Below are 23611 nucleotides of genomic sequence, written 5' to 3' on the forward strand. Positions count from 1 at the left end.
AGAAAGGCGATGGCAAACCTAGACAGCATCTTAAAAAGCAGAGACATCACCTTGCCGACAAAGGTCCGTATAGTTAAAGCCATGGTTTTCCCGGTAGTGATGTATGGAAGTGAGAGCTGGACCATAAAGAAGGCTGATTGCCGAAGAATTGATGCTTTTGAATTATGGTGCTGGAGGAGACTCTTGAGAGTCCCATGGACTGCAAGAAGATCAAACCTCTCCATTCTGAAGGAAATCAGCCCTGAGTGCTCACTGGAAGGACAGATCCTGAAGCTGAGACTCCAGTACTTTGGCCACCTCATAAGAAGACAAGACTCCCTGGAAAAGACCCTGATGTTGGGAAAGATGGAGGGCACAAGGAGAAGGGGACGACAGAGGACGAGATGGTTAGACAGTGTTCTCGAAGCTATAAACATGAGTCTGACCAAACTGCGGGAGGCAGTGGAAGACAGGAGTGCCTGGCGTGCTCTGGTCCATGTGGTCACGAAGAGTCGGACAAGACTAAACAACTAAACAACAACAACATGTACAGACAAAGGATTCATGGTGTCTTCTCTCTCCAGCTCCAAGAGAAGTGACAGCAAAAGTACAGTACAAATAGTACATACAGTGGAAGAGATAAGACTGTCTTCCGTTCCCACACTCTTCCCAGACAGGCATGTGATTTACACCAATCTCATCTGCGGCATCGGAGGAGTGAACTACTAACATTCTAGCATTATGCTCTGTTGATAAGCATCTATTACAGAATTCGAATCCATGGTTACCTTGCATGGTATGGGAGCGAGACATGCAGCAGAATGCAGGGTATTTTCAAGCAGTGGTTATGCGATGGTCAATCATTTCACACTCTCCCAAGTATCTTAGAGGGAGACAGTGCAGGTGTGAAGGACAGCAGGAGCATTTCATTGGCAAGCTCCTTCCATATTTACATCTCTGTTTATGCCCTTGCAGTGTGCACACAGCCTTCCCTGCAGTAGCGGAGAATAAGTTTTAAGTTTAAGACAACAACCTCAAATGATGTTCCCATGTCATCGCTGGCTGTTATCAGATCCCTGAGCAATAACCAGATGGGCAGCAGGTGATACAGAATCCATATCAATGTACACATTTATGTCTTTCCTACCATGGCCTTTTAAACCAATAGAAAGAAGAGAAGCAAAATGTAAATTTGGATATTGCAATGGTATTGGACAGCATGACATTTGCTATTGCTGTTTAGGTGAAACATGCAAATACAGTTGTACCTTGGATCTTGAACGCCTTGGCTCTGGAACAAACGATCGAAACCCAGAAGTGAGTGTTCCGGTTTTCAAATGATTTTTGGAAGCTGAACGTCTGGCGCAGCTTCTGATTGGCTGCAGGAGCTTCCTGTAGCCAGTCAGAAGCAGTGCTTTGGTTTACAAATGTTTTGGAAGTTGAACGGACTTCAGTAATGGATTCTGTTCAACTTCCAAGGTACGACTGTACTGCTTTTGGTTGGAATATTTCAAGGCATTACTAAAAGTCAAGCAGGCCAATACTAGCCCAGTATAATATGATTTAGCACTATGTCTGAATAACGTCACTGTGTGGATTATCATGTGGGCACTCTGTTTATTTTTTAAAATTTCTTAAATGTGTATTCCATCCTTCATCCTTAGATCCCAGGGCACAACACAAAAATACAAGATCCTAAAAACAAGAGGAAAAACAAACCAATAACCACACCCCCACACAAACGTATTTTAACAGGTATTTAGTGTCAACCAGCCAAAGGCCTGGTTGAAGAGGAACGTATTTTTTTTCTGGTGCCTGAAGGTGTATAATGAAGGCACCAGCCAAACCTCCCTTGGGAGAGCATTCCACAAATGGGGGAGCCACTGCAGAGAAGGCTCCGTTCTCCTGTTGCCACCCTCCGGACCTCTCGTGGAGGAGGCCCACATAGAAGGGCTTCAGATGCTGATTTCAGGGTCCAGATAGGTTCATATGGGGAGAGACAAGCCTTGAGGTATTGCGGCCCTGAGCTGTTTTATAGTTTAATATCAGCACTTTGAATTGCGTGAGCAACCTTACCACCAAATTCTGCACCAGTTGAAGTTTCCGAACTGTCTTCAGAGGTAGCCCTACATAGAATATAACTCGTCGCAGTAATCTAACCTAGAGGTTACCAGAGCAAAGACAACTGTAGTTAGGCTATCCCTGTCCAGATAGGGGCACAGCTGGGCCACCAGGCACTCTTTCCAAGCATTCAAATGAACACCTGTAGATGGAATGAGGGAGCAGGTTTCCGTTTGCATCCATTCTACATGGAATAAATGTCCGAAAAGGCTTATGTTCAGCTCCATCTTTGTGCAACTTCAGATTAAGAGCATCGTGGCTTGTGATGTTTCAGACATGCAGCACTCAGGATGCTGCTATCTGAATCAGTTGCTTTCTAGGACAGCAAAAAAAAACCCAAAAAAACCCCACATGCATACAAAAAATAAAAAATAAAAATCCCACTCTGAGCCTGATTCATTTGCCAGGCAAATGTTTTTAGGAAGGCTCTAGAGATGGGTAATAGAATCTCCATTATTTGACCTGTTCCATGTTATGTAATATGTACATATTTTTCATTATACTGGCAGATTTGGGAGGGGTTTCTTTGTTTACGGAGGGTTCTATTGCTTTTTACAGATACATGCTATCTGTTCTTCTGTTGTTAAATGCAGCTATACCTAGCGGTATTAACAGGGTCAAGTGAAGGTTAAGTGTGTATTAGGGAACTGAGGACAGGACTGATTCCAAGCAGTTTGGAAAAGCCATTGCGGCTTACATCTGTATTGCTTGGGGTGGGGATTGAGGTCACTTGAGTGAAGCAACGTATGCACCGAACTAAGTGAAATACAATATTTGTGATTCCCAATTCATGTCTGTCCATTCAAATACTGGGATGCTCATGCAAAAAGACAAAACCAAACAGTAGAAGTGGAATAATTCCTTCTGCCTCAACGTACATGTAGAACAGCTGGTTTTCTATTATTTATCTATTCATTCATTTAGCACCTTCTCTTTAGGTCATGGTTGATGTGAATGCACAGGTTGGTTTAGATTCTGAATTAGCTCTTTATTAAAGTATTCTCGTGCTTTATGAATACCATTCTGTTGCACACGTTTGATTAATGATGTGTTTGATTCTTTGAATCCTTGAAGTATATTTAATTAAAACCAGGAGATGAGGAAATGCAGTCGCCCTAAACATTTTATTGCAGACACAAACGTCCAGAAATTTTCTTTTACGTTAGTTCCAATAGCTTATCTCAGTCAATGTAAATTTGCACAAATATGGGCAACGCACACACACATACACATAGACGCTTGCTTGCTTGCTTGCTTGCTTGATATACCGATATCAAGCAAACAAGCAAGCGTGTATGTGTATGTGTATGTGTATGTTGCCCATATTTGTGCAATATTTGTGCAAGCAAGTAAGCAAGCGTTTGTGTGTGTGTGTGTTGCCCATATTTGTGCATATTTGTGCAATAAGTCCTGCCACACCAAACAATCGAGTTCTTACCAATGAAGAACAGGTATTGTGGTGTCTTTAGAATTGCCAATTCTGCCAGTCAAAGCTCCTCCCTAATTTCCCTTTCCATCTATAAAGAACACCTTCGTAACAATTTCATTATCATAATTGGAACAAGAGCATAAAAAGAGGACTTTCTTTCACCCCACAAGCAAAAAAAACCCCATTTGTCTTGGAAACTCACCAAACTCTAAAGTATGGACCATTTTTGGAAGCATCCTAAGAGGAAACAGTTATTTAAGCCCAAGCTGGCAGAATATCTGGATTTTAGAATGTATCTTAGTGCTTGCATTTTATTTTGTTAGTTAGCTAAGCCTATAAGAGGGGAATAAGATGCACATTTAAAAGAACAATTTCTCGTTAATGGAAAACTGCAAATTTCAATACTGGAGCAGAGAAGATATAACTTGCCTCTACTTTTCTGTTGACCTTTCTTTTTGGCAAGTCATGTTGCTCATTTTTGTCTAATCACTTGATTTGTTGATTTGTGGTACTAGACAACAAACATTTCAGATGTGAATTCACTTTCCTAAGATCTCCTTTCCACAGTAATTGTCCAAGGGGGATTTGCTTGATGTTTCTTGGAGCCTTTCTGAAAAAATTCTTTTCTTAAATGTTTATACTACTGTAAATCCTCAAGTGCTAATGCAGCAGTAAACAAAAACAGCTCAGGAAAGTGGCAAAACTGGATTAGACAGGTTGGCTGTTTATATATCAAGGCAGTCTTCAGACTCAGGGTAAATAAACACATTCTTCCTCTAAACCTTTAAATGGCCTTTAAGGCATCACCAGTCAGTTCAGAAGAGGAGGGGAAATCACTTTACTTTCTCCTAACATTAAACATGGCCCAAGTTGAAATGAATTATGTTTATTCCACTTGTTAAAAGGAAACCTGGACCCTGCTCCAGCTGGAGGTCACATGTTTGGGGGGGAAGCGTAGGTCTTATAATGAATTTTGGAATGCAAATAGCAGGCACATGGCTCTTTTCTTGGTGGGCGTGCAAATTTATTCGGGGAAATTTGTACTTCTTGTCCAAATTCAAGTTGCTCTACTGCTTGGAATTTGTGATGAGGTAAGAGCGCTCAGTGATTGTGGCTTCACCTTGTGACCCCTGCTTAATTGCTCTTCAGTCTCAGCTTATTACCATGACTGCTCTAGGTTTCTTTCGTGATTTACAAAAATCTTTGCGGTAAGACAAAACTTCTCTCTCTCTCTCTCTCTCGTACCCCCCCATCCAATTTGAGTTTTGTTTTTTATTTAAGACAACAATTTGGGAAGCAAGCTGCCGTAAAAATATCAGAAACCAGGGATTTGACTATCCTTGCCCAACATGTAAATGATAATGGGATTGCATCTGTTGGATGGAGAACATCTGCACACCCAGTGTGTGGGTGATCCTTTGCAGCTGTTGGGATTGGCTGTGGTCACCATTTGATCATTTATCTTGCTTCCTTTTAATTATTATCTTTATCCCAGCAATCACAGGGGTTGGTTCAAAATTAAGCGGCGTGGCATTTTAATAAAGATAAGAGAGAATTGAATTTGGTATGCCTAATGAGCGTAATAATTATTTGTGCGCTGGACTGATCTGATATTCTTGTGCTATAAGAATATATTAATTCGGCTTAGGTCCCTGGTCCACCCCACCCCCAACCCGCTAGCCACTGGATGAAAGCCAAACAATGAAATATTGCATGTTACAGTAGTTAGAATGAGATTCCGTTAACTGTTTAAATTAGAAACGGATCTTTAGAAAGCTACTTTGGCACGGGAGAGGAGGGGAGGAAAGAAGCCCCTACATCTGTTTCAGATGTGGTTTGAGTCTCCATAGAAGTACAACAGCCTACAGTAGCTTCCCAATATGCTATGGTTCTGTCCACAAACCAGAACCACCGTATTTTTCGCACTATAAGACGCACCAGACCATAAGATGCACCTAGTTTTTGGAGGAGGAAAACAAGAAAAAAAATATTCTGAATCCCAGAAGCCAGAACAGCAAGAGGGATCGCTGCACAGTGAAAGCAGCAATCCCTCTTGCTGTTCTGGCTTCTGCGAAAGCAACGCAAAGCCTCTTCAGGGCAGGGGGAATTTTCCTTCCGTTGCCCTGAGGAGGCTTCATGTGGCTATCCCAGAAGCCAGAACAGCAAGAGGGGTCACTGTGCAGCAAAAGCAACGATCCCTCTTGCTGTTCTGGCTTCTGGTATAGCTGCGCAGCCTGCATTCGCTCCATAAGATGCACACACATTTCCCCTTACTTTTTAGGAGGGAAAAAAGTGCATCTTATAGAGCAAAAAATATGGTATTTGGCAGAGTATTGTCAGTCGAAGAAGGAAAAGTTTCACGAATAGGATGGAATAGAGCCGTTAAGTTCACTGAATATCTTTCTTGGGAAAGCTTTATCTTCTCTTTTCGTAGTGCGCAGTCCTCCGAGGCTTCTCTGTTTTGCACCAATAGCCTTGCACGATTCCATTCACCTGGCCGCAGTATTTCCTGACCATGCACCACGTGGCTCTCTGTGGTGTGCCTAGAGGGCAATTTGCTCCTCTCACAGTTTGGTGCATTTGGAACTGGAAAGACAGGAAATTAGATTACCATACATTTCCATAAGAAAGAAGTTGTTGGGGGGGGGGGGGAGGTTGGCACACAATCACAAAGGGACTGTTGCCAAGTGAACTACACAGCCCATATTGGTCCCTGAGTTCTTTCCACCTGCAGTAAAGTTGGAAGGTAAGTGTGAAATGGGGGTCACTAGCACATGTGGACTCTGGAAAGCAGGCTGCACATCCAGTCTCCTCCAGAATGATGTCATTTGGAGATGCTGTAGGATTATCACGAGCCAATTGCCACTACACTTCTTTATTAATTTGTGCATCTTCTTATGTGAAAAATGGATTGGTTGCTTTAAGTACAAAGTCTTGGATCCAAATATAGGGTTATGCTAGTAGAATCCTCACCCCAGGCTGAAGCCCCTTGCTCCACAACACACACCACCCCAAAGGATCCCTCAAATCTCTGGAGAAGTTTTCTGGGGGAGTTGGTGTGAGACTGAAACCATCCATAAATGGAAATATCTTTCACTTGCAATCCCCCATTCCTGGTGTTTAATTAATAAAAGTCAAGTTGCCACTCAGCAAGTGTCATGTGTAGTTTAGCCTTTGGTGCAGAATTAAGGGCTGTGGGTTAAACCACTAAGCCTAGGACTTGCCGATCAGAAGGTCGGCGGTTCGAATCCCCGTGACAGGGTGAGCTCCCGTTGCTCGATCCCTGCTCCTGCCAACCAAGCAGTTCAAAAGCACAAGTAGATAAATAGGTACCACTCCAGCGGGAAGGTAAATGGCGTTTCCGTGCACTGCTCTGGTTCACAAGAAGCGGCTTAGTCATGCTGGCCGCATGACCCGGAAGCTATATGCTGGCTCCCTTGGCCAATAAAGCAAGATGAGCGCCGCAACCCCGGAGTCAGTCACGACTGGACCTCAGCGGTCCCTTTACCTTTACCTATGATATCAACAGCCTGTGAACCAGTACTATCCTTCTGACTTCAGCAAGCTTAGCCCTGTTGTAGTCATTCCCACCATTTGGCAGACAGCTTAGTAGTACAGTAACAACGCCCAGTTTCCTGTTGTTCATTCCCATCAATTGGATGCATGAAATAGCAGGATGCGGTACTTCTTCACTTTCAACCTGACGTTGCTATTCTCGGTGCCCTCCTTGTTCCATAGCCAGCAGCTAGCAGAGCTACATGGGCTGAACAAGTTATGTGGTTTATTGCAGCAATAACTGCAAGATCAGCTGGTTGTTTTTCTTTAAAGGCAAATGAATCTAGCCCTGAATCCCCATTTCCCTTAGTATATATCTCTGTGCTCTGGTTTCTTTCTTTCTTTTAAAAAAGGAGCTTCCTGTGCCTTTAAGGGTGATGAGAAGCAGCTGTAGGAATGCTGCCAGTATGTCACTTTGGAAATGTCAAAGGAGCAGCAGGTCAGTGGACACCGGTTTTGTGAATCCCCCTTGTCACCTGCACCTGACCCTTGCCACTCAACCCTTCCTTTAAACTCACAGAACTGCCCTTGGCGTGGCTGCAGGAAATAAGACAACTTGGGTGTTGCTGTTTTTTAGCAGCCACAAATCTGTCTCTAGAGTGCCTCATTTTCTAAGATTAACTTTCTACTGTAAAATGACTTTTTGAAAAGGAAATGGTACACAGGAAGAAACAAAATCTGTGCTCTAAAATCAAGTGCTGGGATTAGACTCCTTCCATTCTCAATAACACCTTAATATACCATTTCCACTTAACACAAAGCGGAACACTTTTGAATTCCATTGGCTTGAGTGGGAGATGCTGACAGTCCAATTAAACATAAGTTTACTCATAATAAAGCTCTATTGAATGCATTAGGAGGACTCTAAGTATTGTACATGGGGCTGGAGCTTTAAGGGTTAAAATTTTAGCTTTGGCTGGATTATGCCTGTTGCTACATTCTAAACTAGGATTTTATGCCCCAGTCTTTTTAACTCAACTTGCTCTAAACTAGGGGTAGCCAACATGGTGTTCCCTACATGTTTTGTGGAGTATGGTTCTCATCGGCCTCAGTTTACATGGCCGATAGTCAGGTATTATGGTTCAACAACATTGGCTAGCCCTGCTCTAAGCTGTGTACCTCTAAATCAGGCATAGGCAAACTCAGCCCTCCAGATGTTTTGGGACTACAACTCCCATCATCCCTAGCTAACAGGACCAGTGGTCAGATATGATGGGAGTTGTAGTCCCAAAACATCTGGAGGGCCAAGTTTGCCTATGCCTGCTCTAAATCCTCTCTTCACTCAATAGTTTGAAGAACCTAATTGTTGTTGTTGTTGTTTAGTTGCTTAGTCATGTCCGACTCTTCGTGACCCCATGGACCAGAGCACGCCAGGCACTCCTGTCTTCCGCTGCCTCCCGCAGTTCGGTCAAACTCATGCTGGTAGCTTCAAGAACACTGTCCAACCATCTCATCCTCTGTCTTCCCCTTCTCCTTGTACCCTCAATCTTTGCCAACATCAGGGTCTTTTCCAGGGAGTCTTCTCTTCTCATGAGGTGGCCAAAGTATTGGAGTCTCAGCTTCATGATCAGTCCTTCCATTGAGCACCCAGGGCTGATTTCCTTCAGAATGGAGAGGTTTGATCTTCTTGCAATCCATGGGACTCTCAAGAGTCTCCTCCAGCACCATAATTCAAAAGCATCAATTCTTTGGCTTTATAGCTGTATAGCTTTAACTATACAGACCTTTGTCGGCAAGGTGATGTCTTTGCTTTTTAAGATGCTGTCTACGTTTGTCATTGCTTTTCTCCCAAGAAGCAGGCATCTTTTAATTTCGTGACTGCTGTCATCATCTACAGTGATCATGGAGCCCAAGAAAATAAAATCTCTCACTGCCTCCATTTCTTCTCCTTCTGTTTGCCAGGAGGTGATGGGACCAGTGGCCATGATCTTAGTTTTTTTTTAATTTTGAGCTTTAGACCATATTTAGTTAGGCTCAGTTTTCTAATAATCTGTAGTAGTGTGATCCATAGACCACTTTTCACCACAGATGGGCACAAAGGGCACCACAGATGGGCACACTACCAGCAATAAAACAATCAACCCAAATAATACGGTGATTAAAACAAACAAAAAACACAAGTAAAAACATGAGTTCAATAAATAGGCATGGTAGAACTTACTTTAAAATGTCTTCTGAAATATAAACAGGTCTTTGTCAAATATCTGAAGTTCAGTGTTGTAGGGCTTAGAGCAATCAGTTAAATAAAACACATTAAATCTTGGAAGCCTCTTTTTTAAGAAAATGGATGACGGATTTTGGCACAACAGTAATAAAAATTATGCTACATGAGTTTGATCTCCCTGTTACCCAGTCACTTGAGTAGCAGCACTGCTGGGTAATGTAGTTGGTATAACATTCCTACTGCTCATTATTACATTAAATGAGAAGTGGGGTTGCGGGAGAACACAACAGTGCATAATACCACATTCCCTCGGCATTACTAATAAATAGATTCTTAGTTGTTTCATTCCCAGTATAAACAACTGTCAACTGTAACGTCAAAGGCTCTCAGCAGCCACATTGGTAGGTCCTACTTGATAAAGAACTTTAAAGAGAGAGGGCCCCAGGCACAGTTCCCAGCTGTTGGTAGATGTTGAGGGTTTGGATTTAGGTCTATGATAAGTTCAAAGGCTTTCCTGAAAAGATATATACCGAACTGTTCACAGTTCCAGCCTTCAACGAACCCCTTCCCAACCCCCCAACCCAAAATGGCTGTGAATAACTGCATTCAGCACAGAAGACTTTCGCTAGGCTTCTGATATCATGACAAAGGTTTCATGCAGCCTTTCAAGATAAGAAAGCTATTTTATGCTTTAAACTGCTGCAGCATCCCAACAGAAACAATCAGTAGTTTAGACCTCAAATTACTATATCAGAAGCCAGTGGTTGTGTGTTTTATGTTACTCAATTTCTTCAGAAGCAGTTTTCATGTTTGTCCTTATTTGTCTCTGACCATCCCATAGCCTTCATCTAAATGCAACAATTAACACAAGGAATAGCCTAACTCGGACCCAAAATAATAGACTTATTTTGAATGCCGCAGATCATCTCTGAAATGGATCAATAAAAAACAGAGGGCCTTGGAGCATGTGCAGAATCAATTTCTTTCACCTTTTAGCAACCAAAACTTCCCCCAGACTTCCCCCCCAATTAAAGCAATTGGAATGAAGTGTTTCCAGTGATGGTGGTGATTATTATTATCCCACCCATCTGGCTGGGTTAATGTCAAACATTCAAAACTTTCCAATACATGGCTGCCTTCAGATGTCTCTTAAAAATTGTGTAGTTCTTTACCTCCTTGACATCTGAAGAGAGGGTGTTCCACAAGGTGGGCACCACTCCTGAGAAGGCCTTCTGCCTAGTTTCCTGTAGCTTCACTTCTCGCAGTGACAGAACCACCAGAAGGCCTTCAGTGCTGGACCTCAGTGTCCGGGATAAACAATGGGGGGTGGAGATGCTTCTTCAGGTATACTGAGCCAAGGCCATTCAGGGCTTCAAAGGTCAGCACCAACACTTTAAATTGTGCTTGGAAACGTCCTGGGAGCTCGTGTAAGTCTTTCAGAACCAGTGTTACATGGTCCCAGTGGCGGCTCCCAGTCACCAGTCTGGCAGCTGCATTCTTAGTTGTCAATTCCAAGTCACCTTGAAATGTAGCCCCACGTAGAGCGCATTACAGTAGTCCAAGCAGGAGATAACCAGAGCATGTACCACTCTGGTGAGACAGTGCACGGGCAGGAAGGGTTTCAGCCAGTGTGCCAGGTGGAACAGATGGATTTACACATTGTGCAAATTATTGTTTTGCAAAAATGCTGTTTCGTTCAAGGAACCTGATTCATTGGTATAGAATTTGGATGTGAGGATGCCTTGTGTGAACAGTCCTGAGGAAGTAAAATGGCTGCATCTTAAACCTTTTGACTGTCACCAATGTCTCCTTTTCTTGACTTCGTTCTTTCTTTCTCTTGTAGAGTTCTCGAACTGCTCGATCGGAGGAAGACCGAGATACGCTGTGGGATGCCTGGGGCTCGTGGAGTGAATGTTCCCGTACTTGTGGGGGAGGCGCTTCCTACTCCCTCAGGCGCTGCCTGAGCAGCAAGTAAGGAGTTAAATGTCTCTTGAGTCTTTTGAGTCTACAGCATACAGAGCAGCGGGTGTCTCAGAATCGTGCTTGCATTTCGAACTTGGAAGACGAAAGGTCGCGTCTTCTTCAGGCAACCTTCCAGCCGGGTTGATGGCCCAACACACAGTCCTTAAAATATGCCTGCAGTTAAAAAAAAAAAACATGCAGTGCAGCATACAATCCCTACATAGTTCTTACCTGAGTCTAATGCCAAACGGTCCGCTGCCAGCTAATGAAAAATGAAACCACTCATAGACTCTCTCATTCAGAGTGGTAATCCTCTTCACTCCCATGCATTGAACCTGAGATAAACCTCCAGCTTTCGCACCCTAAATCATTTAGTCATATGGGATCTATAAAACCCCCAAAAAAGATATCCATATTTATATATAGACACATCCAAACGTGCACATGTATAATAACATACTGAGCTTTTGCTTTTACAGAATATTTCCTTTAGGTTATAAAGGAGATTTGGGACCAAACTAGACAAGATACTAAATGAATCACTAGGAGGGTCTTTCCTCTGCCCCGCCCCCATCAGTTCTGATAACAGGGGGCTGACCCTTTCTTTCATGCCACTGTCCCAATGGAAATTCTCCCCCTCCTCTGCCATTTCTGTTAGCCCTAGAGATGGGAGAGCAAAAGACTCTGGCACCAATGGAAGATCCCCATCAGGGACACCAACTTGCCCCCCCACACACACACACATTGAGGGGGCCTGGTGTCATGTGATTCATCCTTACCCCACCCCACTCCTGAACGCTCACTTGGCGGTGGTGAGGGCTGGGGCATGTGGTGGGCGCTCGTGTCCTGAACTCGCCCGGTTCCCGAGCACTTGCCCTCTGGCGGCAAGGGAGGATGGCCCCCTCAGTTTTGAGGGGTGAGCTCAGCCCCCTGCCCCCTAAATATTGAGGAGGCTGAAGCCCCTTTTGCCCCCTATAGTTGGCATCCCTGGTCCCCATTTTTACTAAAAGTAGTTTTGTAAGAGTGACAGAATGACAGTCAGGGAGTGTACGGTAGTTCTGTCTGTATAGTGGCTCTTTTCTGATTGAAAAAAACAAACCAATTCACCTACTCTCACCCACAAACGGAAATGCAAGTATTAGGATTAGCATCATCATGTCTAGTTTCGCCCTCAGAAATACCTGCGTGTCAGCAGCAGGCCAAACTGTAAATGTGTGTCTTTGTGCCCAAGAAGACCCACACTGTTTTGAAATTTATAGCCTTAAACTAGCCCCACCGGACACTTGAAACTCCTTATGACAAATATCACTAATATAATAAAATCCATTTTAGAATAACTTTCAAAGCCCACACCTAAAGTACCCGCATGCATGAAAATCTTAAACCAACAGCCCAAGCAAGCAGCGTTAAATTAAAACCAGGTTTATTACTCTACTAGATTTCAAAAAGTACTTCCTAAACAAGAAGATCATAGCATCATAGAATTGCAGAGTTGGAAAGGACCATGAAGATCATTTAGTCCAACCCCCTGCAACGAAGGAAACCTTTGCCCAACATGAGACTTGAACCCATGGCCCTGAGATTAATGTGCATAAATTGACCTGATGTGTACAGAATTTGGGTTTCTATGAACTGAGAAGAGGGACGCTAACACAGAGCATGATTCCGAACATGTCAACAAGTATGAATTTGGCAGGAATAATCATATATCAATTTCAATGATGCTTTTATTATCTTACACGTTGACGGCACCCAGGTGTAATTTAAACAGAGCAAAAAAACCTGGCACATGTTTTCTGTACCATGCTGATGAGAATTTAATAGAAACCTGTTGGGAAGGAAATACTGTCCAAAAGTGCTTTCTTAGGTTTGATATTATGACGATGTAAGGAAGCACTGTTCATTTTATAATTGAGTCCAGGCAGCACAAAGATGGAAGCTGGATCTCCTGTTGCTGTTATGTTGAGGCAGGAGTGGGATGTTTATGAGGAGAGGAAAGATTCATGATGGAACCATGAAATCAGTGGGGCAACAATGTGTTTGTTTTAGCTCCCTGTAGAAATGGACAATGGCTTGCCGTTTTCTTGGACTAGAATTAGCCCAGCTATTCCATGGGGAACTCATTCATCATTACCAGAGCACAGTAAATCTCTACACCTCCTCTCAAGACAACTAAGCAGCTGAACAATCACTGTGAAGGTCAATCAATTTATTGTGTATAGCCAAAGGCCTTTACAAGGTAAAAGAATAGGTAAAGGACCCCTGGGCGGTTAAGTCCAGTCAAAGGCAACTATGGGGTTCCGGCACTCATCTCGCTTTTCAGGCCGAGGGAGCTGGCATTTGTCCGCAGACAGCTTTTTTGGGTCATGTGGCCAGCAGGACTAAACTGCTTCTGGTGCAACAGGACACCATGACAGAAACCAGAGCGCATGGAAACGCCGTTTACCTTCCCGCCACAGTGGTATCTATTTATCTATTTGAACTGGTGTGCTTTCCAACTGCTAGGTTGGCAGGAGCTGGGACAGAGCAACAGGAACTCACCCTGTCACGGGGATTTGAACTGCCGACCTTCTTATCGGCAAGCCCAAGAGGTTTAGACCACAGTGCCACCAGCATCCCCTCTGCAATCCCCTTTACAATGAAGAGCAGAGGACAAAGGCAAGGCTTTCCTCTGAAATCACACAACATAACCTATAAAAGTTTACAGCATAAAAAAATTAAAATTAGAAAGCATTGATATAGCTGGAACAGAGCTTCTTAGCTGCCAGAGCAAATTTGACTACCAGATGTGTAATTTGCAGGTGTTTATCAGCTAAGCGTTTGACTTGTCACTTTCTGGGGGATCAGCCGGAGGACCAGTTAATAGATGATATAAAATTTTCTCTGGGCATTGTATACAAGGGGGAAATCAGCAGGTACATGAAGGTAGTGAAGCAGCTGGACTACAGTGATTATGGTTCATTTTTAAAACCAGGAGCAGCTCTCCCAATGAGATGGAGCCACAACAATAGTGTCCTAGTAGCAACATCACTGCTGGTCACTGGGATGTGGAAGGACATGGCGGTGACAAGGCTTGGACTGTGTGGACACACAGGATTAGGTCCATCAGTGCACTTGCACAGCACTGACCTTGCTGCTGCTTCACCCGTCTCCCTCCCGGTAAGCAGCAGGTTAGCTTAAGATTCATTATCCCAAGAATGGGCAACTCCAACTCCCTTTAGCTCCAGCCATCATGGCCAATGATGCGAGTTGCTTTGCAGTGTTGTGGTTCTGCTACCATTCTGACCCTGGAAGAGGCTGCAGAAAATAAGATTTGCAGGGAAGGGTTGATATACCCACAGTGAGTGGGTATATCTATTAGCGAGAATGGTGTAAATAATAAGGCACTTAAATCAAGGATTAGGATGAGGGTTACCTCTACTCAGTGGCGTAGCATGGGGGGTGCAGGGGGGCCAGCCGCACCAGGCGCAACATCTGGGGGGGGGCGCTCGCACTCGAGTGCTAAAATCCACGGGTTAGGGGGCGCAAATTACTTGCCTTGCCCCGGGTGCTGACAACCCACGCTACGCCACTGCCTCTACTCTTACTTAATGGCTTCAGCAGAAGCATTCATATGGCCAGTTCATGTGGTTTTTAGTCCTTAGATGCACCAAAGCTACTGTCACTCTCTGCTCTGCTTCTTCCTTGAAGGCAATGCTTCCTTTCACTGTAATTTTCAACATATATTGAACATGGGACAGCATGAATTTGTTCAGCAGCAATGCAAAACAATGCTAAACCCAAGTTAAGTTATTTGTTTGGTATGTAGGTAGGTACTTAATTGTCAGAGTTCTGTACTGTTCTTCAACAATTTTTCTAGGGCCTGAAAAATAAAAAAAGATTTGTTATGAATGATAACCTGAACAGACTCCCATCTGACAAGCTATGTTTATTGCAAGTGCATGCCAAACCAAGATCTGAAACTATGGTTTGAAACTGAGTGGCAAACCATAGTTGGCATTAAATCTGAACCACCAAACCATGGTTTGTCAATACATAACAGTTTGCCTCTGCTTCATCAGTGCAGGCTGCAGTTCATGATAGTATCTGGGGATTTTCAGAGAAGGTAGTCAAAGATGAAGGTGAACAAACTATAATTTGTCTATTTGCCTAGTTATGCTTAGTAAGGTATCTTTTATGACAGGCATGTCTAAAGTTCATTTTGGGGGCCCACCGCTCAGTTTAAACTGATCCCTGTGGCAGTTTATTTCCTGGGGTAAAATCCTAAAAAAACCTCAACAACTTCAACCCTGAAAAAGGTCAACAAATTTGGTTGGCCCTCACGGCTCTTCACTTCATCAAATCTGGCCCTCTTTGAAAAAAGTTTGGACACCACTGTTCTATGAAAACAAGTATTTTGGGTGGTGTGCATAAAAGCTGTCTATGGCACATATGCAAAAGGGACATACTCCATAGTTGGAATTGTCTTTAAAAGTTTGTTGTTTTTTGCTTCCATATCAAGAGAGTTCGGTTTGATTTATGAAACCAAATGTGAACTTTTGCCTATTCGCAGATTGAGAAAGGGTTATTATGTGCTGATTCTGTTCGCCAGTAACAATATATTCTAAATAGTAAAATTTGACCTTGAATTAGCACTAAATGTGCAACTCATTTTTCCTTTTTCTGGTCTGCATACAATTATGAATATAAAAGAGTGCTAAATGATTATGATTATTATTTTTCCCTGTGATGCTGGACAAGCAGTTTCAAAGCGAAAAGGAAAGAAACCCACCCAAACTTTGGGGATTTAGAAACAAACCCAAAAGCATGACAGTTTTAAATCTAAGAAGAAGAAAACGAACTATCTGTGATTTGTGTCGGTGGTTCACAGTTTTGTGATGTCTGTCATGTTGCAGAGTTGTGTATGTCGTACATAATTCTATAACAGATAAAATGAAGAATGACGCTAGATTTTTGATTGTTAGTTTGATAAATTAAGAACTGGCGCGCTAGTTGAGCACTATAGAACAGACCAACCCACAAACCAAAACTAAATATTTCTCCTCCACTGAGGAATGTTCATGGTGTATTACGCCTTTTCGTTCTCTGTGTGATGGCTTCCAGAACACGAAGTAAAAGGAGAATGCAGTCCCATTGTGTCAGCTTTGAAGCCATGCAAAGAATACACGTCCTGCTTCTAAATATCTTTGTTCAGCTAAGCAGCTGAATAAATGCAATTAATTTATTTTCCAAGACTCGCCTGCCAGATCTCCTGATTAGTCCCATTCCTTTAGCTGTTCGGGTCAGGTATGTTTAGCTGTCATGCATTTTCACTGTGTAAATGCAAAGATCCTACTTAATATGATCTCCATACAATGCACTGCAAATTTTGTTCATCAAGTAGCATGGAAGACATTAGTAGTTCCAAGCCAGCTGTGCTTAACGTTGAGTTCAGTTGGGACAGCAGGACTTGTGGTAGGTTCTGAAGAAGGAAAGTTAGAAGGAAAGGGTTAAGCTGAGGGTTTAGGTGAGGCAACCAGGTGGTAAGAACATAAGAATATAAGTAGAGTCTACTGGATCAGGCCAATGGCTCATCTGGTCCAGCATCCTGTTCTCACAGTGGCCAACCAGATACCAAAAAATGAGCCCAAGAGCGCTCTCCCCTCCTATGGGTTTTGTTGTTGTTTAGTCGTTTAGTCGTGTCTGACTCTTTGTGACCCCATGGACCAGAGCATGCCAGGCACTCCTGTCTTCCACTGCCTCCCACAGTTTGGCCAAACTCATGTTCATAGCTTCGAGAACACTGTCCAACCATCTCGTCCTCTGCCATCCCCTTCTCCTTGTGCCCTCCATCTTTCCCAGCATCAGGGTCTTTTCCCAGGGAGTCTTCTCTTCTCATGAGGTGGCCAAAGTCTTGGAGTCTCAGCTTCAGGATCTGTCCTTCCAGTGAGCACTCAGGGCTGATTTCCTTTGGAATGGATAGGTTTGATCTTCTTGCAGTCCATGGGACTCTCAACTTTGGGTTTAGCAACTAGTATTTAGAAGCATTGCAGCCTCAAACTGTGAAGCAAAACACATACCCCCTGCCCACCCACAGGGCGTCTCCTAGCAGGACTGGTCAGTTCAGTCTGGTACATAGATTTCAATCTGGTCCAAAGTTAGCAAGTGAAGCCCCTTCCCTCATGATTGAGGCTGAAATTCTCCACATTATTCTTTGGATCAAGAGTCCTTCTGCCCTGAAACTGTTGCCATTAGATTGTGTACCTCCTCTGCCAATTGTTAATAAATGCCACCATCATCCTCAATGCATTACTTCTGGACATCTTCTGGGGAGAAATGGTGCGTTTTTCTCACGATAATCTTCTATAATAATCTTTGAAAATCCGTAATATGGAAAGGGAGGGTACAGGAAGGGAGGAACTCCCAGGACTCAGGAAACAATCTTAGGTGATAATAGGTTAACCAACAAGCTAAATATTTACCCAGAGATCCTATCCATTATTGTTGTCATTCTTTCCAGCAAAGGGGCAAAGCATGGGATACTTTGTGTGTGCACAAACATTAAAAAACACAAGACGTAGCTGACCATGTGTGGTCTCACGGATATTGAATCACTGAAGCCAGGTTTATGGGACAACATCTGTTATCATCACCCTTTCCTCTAGGAAATCCTGTATGAATTGTTCATCAGGGTGGAGATCTTGCCTGTGCCTAAAATTTATCCACATCATCCATCCTCAATTAATGAGAAAAGAAATTATATATGAAAAATTATCAAAGGGGGGAGAATGTTTTGAAGAAATCCTTGTGGTTGGGGTGTGTGGTCCTTGTTGCAGTTACCTTACATGTGGCCTAGAGGTTTTGTTGAGTGCCCTGTTCTGTGTGTGGAACAGGTCTTGGTGTTTCGATTTCTGGGAATTGAGTTGAGAGATGACCTAACCTGGGGAGAAAACAGCAAAGGCCTGATGAAGAGAGCACAGCAGAGGTTATATTTTCTGAGAATCCTCCGGAAGAATAATCTCTCAGAGGACCTGTTGATGGCATTTTACCATTGCACTGTTGAGAGTGAATTAACTTATGGTCTGTGTGTGTGGTTTGGGAGCTGCACGGTCAGGGGAAAAACAATGCTGTCCAGGTTTGTAAAGACTTCGGAGAGAATAATTGGATGCACTCTTCCCACCTTGGATCAAATCTACGCTTCCAGGTGTCATAAGAAAGTTGCAGAGATAGTGCAGGATAGTACGGACCCCGGAAATAATCTCTTTCAGCTTCTGCCTTCTGGAAGAAGGTACATGGTTATAAAGACTAGGACTAGCCGCCTGAGAAACAGTTTCTATCCAAATGCGATTTTGGTTTTAAACACAGTGTAAGGTAGTCTCTGTGGGAGTATGTTGTATTTACCGGTAATTATGGGGTATCAGAGTTTTTAGGGGGTAAACCAGGCTGGGATAGCAGACTTGTTGGTTTTTGAATTGGTTTTGTAAATTTTTTCAATTTTGTTGTTCTGTATGGGACAATGACAATAAAGATTATAGTATTGTGTCGTATCATATTCTGCAAATTATCTCTCTTGTGCTCTGTGCTCCACAACCTTCCTAAGTGCCTGTGCTTCCTGAAAGCCCCATGGCAGCCTACCATTTACCTGACCATTCCTTTTTTTTAAAGCAAAGTCATTTTACTTTTAAAGAAATAAGATATGTGTGTGTTTTGTTTTATTTTTAAGGTAAAAGGAAGGACTTCCCTTCTACCATGTCTGCAGCTATTTCATTCTTTCCTTCCTCTTTTTTGAGTACAATTTTTTGGAAATGTTGTCAGGCCATGCCCTGTTTTATCAGTTATGTGACCAAATATTTCACAAAGACAGATTCCTCCTTGTGCTTTGCTTAATTGTTTTTTTTTTTGGGGGGGGGGTCCTCCTCATCCATATTACTAACTTGAAGGCACACCATTTTTATTGCACAGTGATTAATCTAGATCAGCAACCCCCAAACTTGGCCCTCCAGATGTTTTTGGCCTTCAACTCCCATCATCCCTAGCTAACAGGACCAGTGGTCAGGGATGATGGGAACTGTAGTCCCAAAACATTCCTGATCAACATTAAACCCCTTGAATGTTGGCATTTTATTTCAAAGCAAACTAGAACCCTGATGTCCATGAGTAGATTCATTGTTGTAGGTGAATCCCAGGAAGGTGTGAGAAATGCCATGAGTGAGTCAGGCCATGGCAATAAGTGAGCGTGCAGTGTGGATTTGTTTTTTTTGTTTGTTTGTTTGTTTTTACTGTTTGTGTCTGTATTTTCTCTCAATTTGATCTTTACAGTATTTTAAAAAATTATTTGGCTATGATAGTTGTTTATCTCTCTAACCCTTATACGTGTTGTTGTAATAGGTGCATTATTGTTTGGTTTTATCCCCCATCTCAATATAAGACATTTGGGGATCTGTATGAACGTAGCAGGTGGGACACAGGTGGCGCTGTGGGTTAAAGCCTCAGTGCCTAGGACTTGCCGATCGAAAGGTCGGCGGTTCGAATCCCTGCGGCGGGGTGCGCTCCCGCTGCTCGGTCCCAGCGCCTGCCAACCTAGCAGTTCGAAAGCACCTCCGGGTGCAAGTAGATAAATAGGGACCGCTTACCAGCGGGAAGGTAAACGGCGTTTCCGTGTGCGGCTCTGGCTCGCCAGAGCAGCGATGTCACGCTGGCCACGTGACCCGGAAGTGTCTCCGGACAGCGCTGGCCCCTGGCCTCTTAAGTGAGATGGGCGCACAACCCCAGAGTCTGTCAAGACTGGCCCGTATGGGCAGGGGTACCTTTACCTTTACCTTTATGAACGTAGCAGAATGTATATTGATTCGATGTTACCCTTCCTTACTCACGTTTATGCATATAGCAGAGTACACCCCCTTTGCAGCGCTAGTGGAAGCTATTGAGAAGCTGGTTTCATCCTTTAGATGAAGCAATCCAGAATGCCCCTGGTGCAGTCTGGATCTTCCTGGTATCCCCCTCCCCCCATATTCCCTCTTTAAAAGAATAATCATACAACATAGGTAAAGGTAAAGGGACCCCTGACTATTAGGTCCAGTCGTGGACGACTCTGGGGTTGCGGCGCTCATATCGCTTTATTGGCCGAGTGAGCCGGCATACAGCTTCCGGGTCATGTGGCCAGCATGACTAAGCTGCTTCTGGCGAACCAGAACAGTGCACGGAAACACCATTTACCTTCCCGCCAAAGTGGTATCTATTTATCTACTTGCACTTTGACGTGCTTTCGAACTGCTAGGTTGGCAGGAGCAGGGACCAAACAACGGGAGCTCACCCCGTTGCGGGGATTCAAACCGCTTACCTTCTGATTGGCAAGCCCTAGGCTCTGTGGTTTAACCAATAGCACCACCCGCATCCCAATCAATCATACAACATAGTCTTCTTAAAATAAGAGTAGAGTTTACTCACAGTTCACATTCAGTAGCAGTCTGAAGGCAGGCTTAAGTTGCAGTTATAGGGTACATTTGTATATCAACGGGGAACGGGTGGAGAGGGTGGCGGAATTCAGGTTTTTGGGAGTGACTATCGATCAGGGCATGACTTGGAGCGCAAATACCACTGCTCTGGTGAAGAAGGCCCAGCAGAGAATTTATTTCCTCAGACTTTTAAAGAAGAACAATCTGAGTGAGAGACTGCTGGTGTCCTTCTACCGAGGCTCCATAGAGAGCATTCTCACATACTGTATTTGTGCCTGGTTCTCCAGCTGTACAGCTAGGAAGAGGAAGGTGCTCCAGAAGGTCATAACCACAGCCCAAAGGATTATTGGTCATCCCCTCCCATCTTTGGAAGAACTGTACGGTTCCCGTTGTCTTAGGAAAGCAAACAATATCCTGCAGGATGCATCTCACCCGGGACACAGTCTGTTTGTACTACTGCCTTCTGGCAGGAGATACAGAAACATCAAGTCAAGGGCAAATAGACTGAAAAATAGTTTCTATCCAAGAGCTGTGGCCTTCTTAAATGCAGTAACTCGATAGTGTGACCTGGGAGTTTGATGGGTGTGGGTGTGGGTGTGGCTGGAATGTGGTTTGTTTGGTTGTTGTTGTTGTGTTGCTTTTGTTGTTTTTAAGGGATGGCATCCAATTTCGTTGCACTTGTGCAATGTTGCACTTGTGTAATGACAATAAAGAATCTATCTATCTATCTATCTATCTATCTATCTATTTGTAGATTAAAATTAAGAGATGCCTGAGCTAAGTCTCAGACTTAGAACATCCTTTGTTATGCTTGAGGCATCTCACGAAGCAGAAAAACAGACAAAGAGCAGGAGGCAAGAGAGAGAAATGGTGATGTGTCCAGCCTTTAATTTGGGTCGCGCCCACCTCGACCTGTCCGCACCCAAGGGGAAGTGGCTCCCACAGGTCCTCCCTGTTGGAGACCCATTCCCCTGTGTGCCCACTCTAGGAAACAGGAAATGATGGACTTGACAGCTCTGTCTACATATTCCACAGGACACACACACACTCTATCTCAGAGGTCTTACATCACTGAGCTTCCCCCATATTATAACTCTATCACAGGTTAAGAGAATAACTGTTCTCCAAAACCACCGTAGAGCCACATATGGCTGAGGCAGGACCAGCTCCAAAATTTGGGAGCAGCTTGGGCAAGGAACCCTCCAGAGTCCTCTTTAACATAGAACAGGGACAGGGAACCTATGGCCTTCTGAATGCTGTTGATCTCATGTCCGTGGCATGGCCAGTAGTAAGGGATGGTGGGAGGGATCTGCTGGTCCGAGGGAGTATCCAAACATACTGTAGATACCCTCAGGAACCAGTCCTGGTTCCATAGCCTTACGTTTCATGTTTTGTTTCGTTTTTAAAAATGCTTATATCAACATTTTAATTGCTTTCTTCTAGTATCAGCTACATAACATAGTAAGCACATCCACTGGATATGCAGAGTGCATATGGAAAAAGTCTGGTATACCTCATCCAGCAATCTTGCTCATGCAGTCAGATGGTGTCCTTTCTGCCCTGCTGGTCTACAAACTGTATTTTATATTACAGTAGAAGAAGAAAAGTAAGCGTTTGGATTTGATATCCCTCCTTTCACTCCCTTTGAGTCTCAAAGCGGCTAACATTCTCCTTTCCCTTCCTCCCCCACAACAAACACTCTGTAAGGTGAGTGGGGCTGAGAGACTTGCCCAAGGTCACCCAGCAGCTGCATGTGGAGGAGCGGAGATGCAAACCCGGTTCCCCAGATTACAAGACTACCGCTCTTAACCACTACACCACACTGGCTCTTATATACAAAGTTATGGAAAGTTATTTGTAACTGTAAGGAAGCATGCCTGGATGTCCACCTGTAGAAGTTTACCCATGGCTGTTAACTGCAATGGCTCTGTTCTACCTCCACTGAGGGAGGCAGTATGCCTCCGGATACCAGTTTCAGGGAAACACGGGTGTATAGAGTGTTTAAGTTCTCCTTGTGGCCTTCCTGTGGAAGTCACTGTGAGACCAGAGTGCTAGACTAGATGGGCCTCTTTCCTGATACAGCAGGACTCTTCTTGCAGTCTGATATCTTGTCAGGAACCCCCACCCCACCCTTTGACCCATTGTTTAGTACATGAGTTAAGTACACTTTTATAGGGCGGAAAAATCTGTAAATTTTCATCCCCTTTGAACCCCATTAATTTCGTTCTGTTCTAAATTAGCCGTAGGAGAATTGGGCTGGAGATAATGGATCAGCAACCTTTCCTAAGATGACCTATGGAATCCCAGAGTGGTTTTCACCACAGCTTTGAGCCAAAGTTTTCTGTTTCACTTGGCACCCTCTGTGACTGTTTGCACACTCCCTTTTGTCATCATCCTTTCCTGTCAAGTTATATTTTGTTTGCGAAGTTTGGCTGAGGATGATGGAGTTGGCCATGATTCCATTGCTCTGTGTTTTACGGTTTCTAGCTTCAGATCAGGATCCTTCTGCCTTAAGCAGCAGATGTTTTTACACACCGAAAAACCCAAATCACGACACTTTATATAATATATACATTTTATTTTGCTTGTTCACCTTTTTTCCCTTCCCTCTGTGACATGGAATTGATACGCACCAATTTGTTCCACATTGATAGGGCAACTTGCTGTCATACTCTAAGTCAGAGCAATGTGAAGAAGCCACTTTCTAAAAGTCATTGGAAGAATAGGAATCATTGCTTGGTGCTTTCTTTGGAATACTCACCTTTCCATTCCCATTTCAGAAAGCATGTGGAGATTATATAGCCAAAACTCATATTCCCTAAAAACAGCTGCCATTGCACAATATACATAGCCAAAATTTTAGTCCTGTCTGAGTTTTTGCTATTTATTGTATACATATTAGGCAATTGTGCAGTTAATGTGTATTTCTAAAATTATATTTAATTTAAACTATAGGGGAAATTGGAT

The 23611-nt window shown here is 43.6% G+C and overlaps 1 protein-coding gene across 1 annotated transcript in view; it reads left to right on the forward strand.

Moving 5' to 3' along the window:
- ADAMTSL1 (ADAMTS like 1) overlaps positions 1-23611 on the forward strand; it is a 257653-nt gene that overhangs the window by 19402 nt on the left and 214640 nt on the right. The window contains exon 2 of the mRNA XM_083718246.1: positions 11092-11219. Coding sequence (XP_083574372.1) covers positions 11092-11219 — 128 coding nt within the window. The remainder of the gene's footprint in view (positions 1-11091; positions 11220-23611) is intronic.

Source organism: Podarcis gaigeae (assembly GCF_964106915.1).
Source record: "Podarcis gaigeae genome assembly, chromosome: 17".
Lineage (NCBI taxonomy): Eukaryota > Metazoa > Chordata > Lepidosauria > Squamata > Lacertidae > Podarcis > Podarcis gaigeae.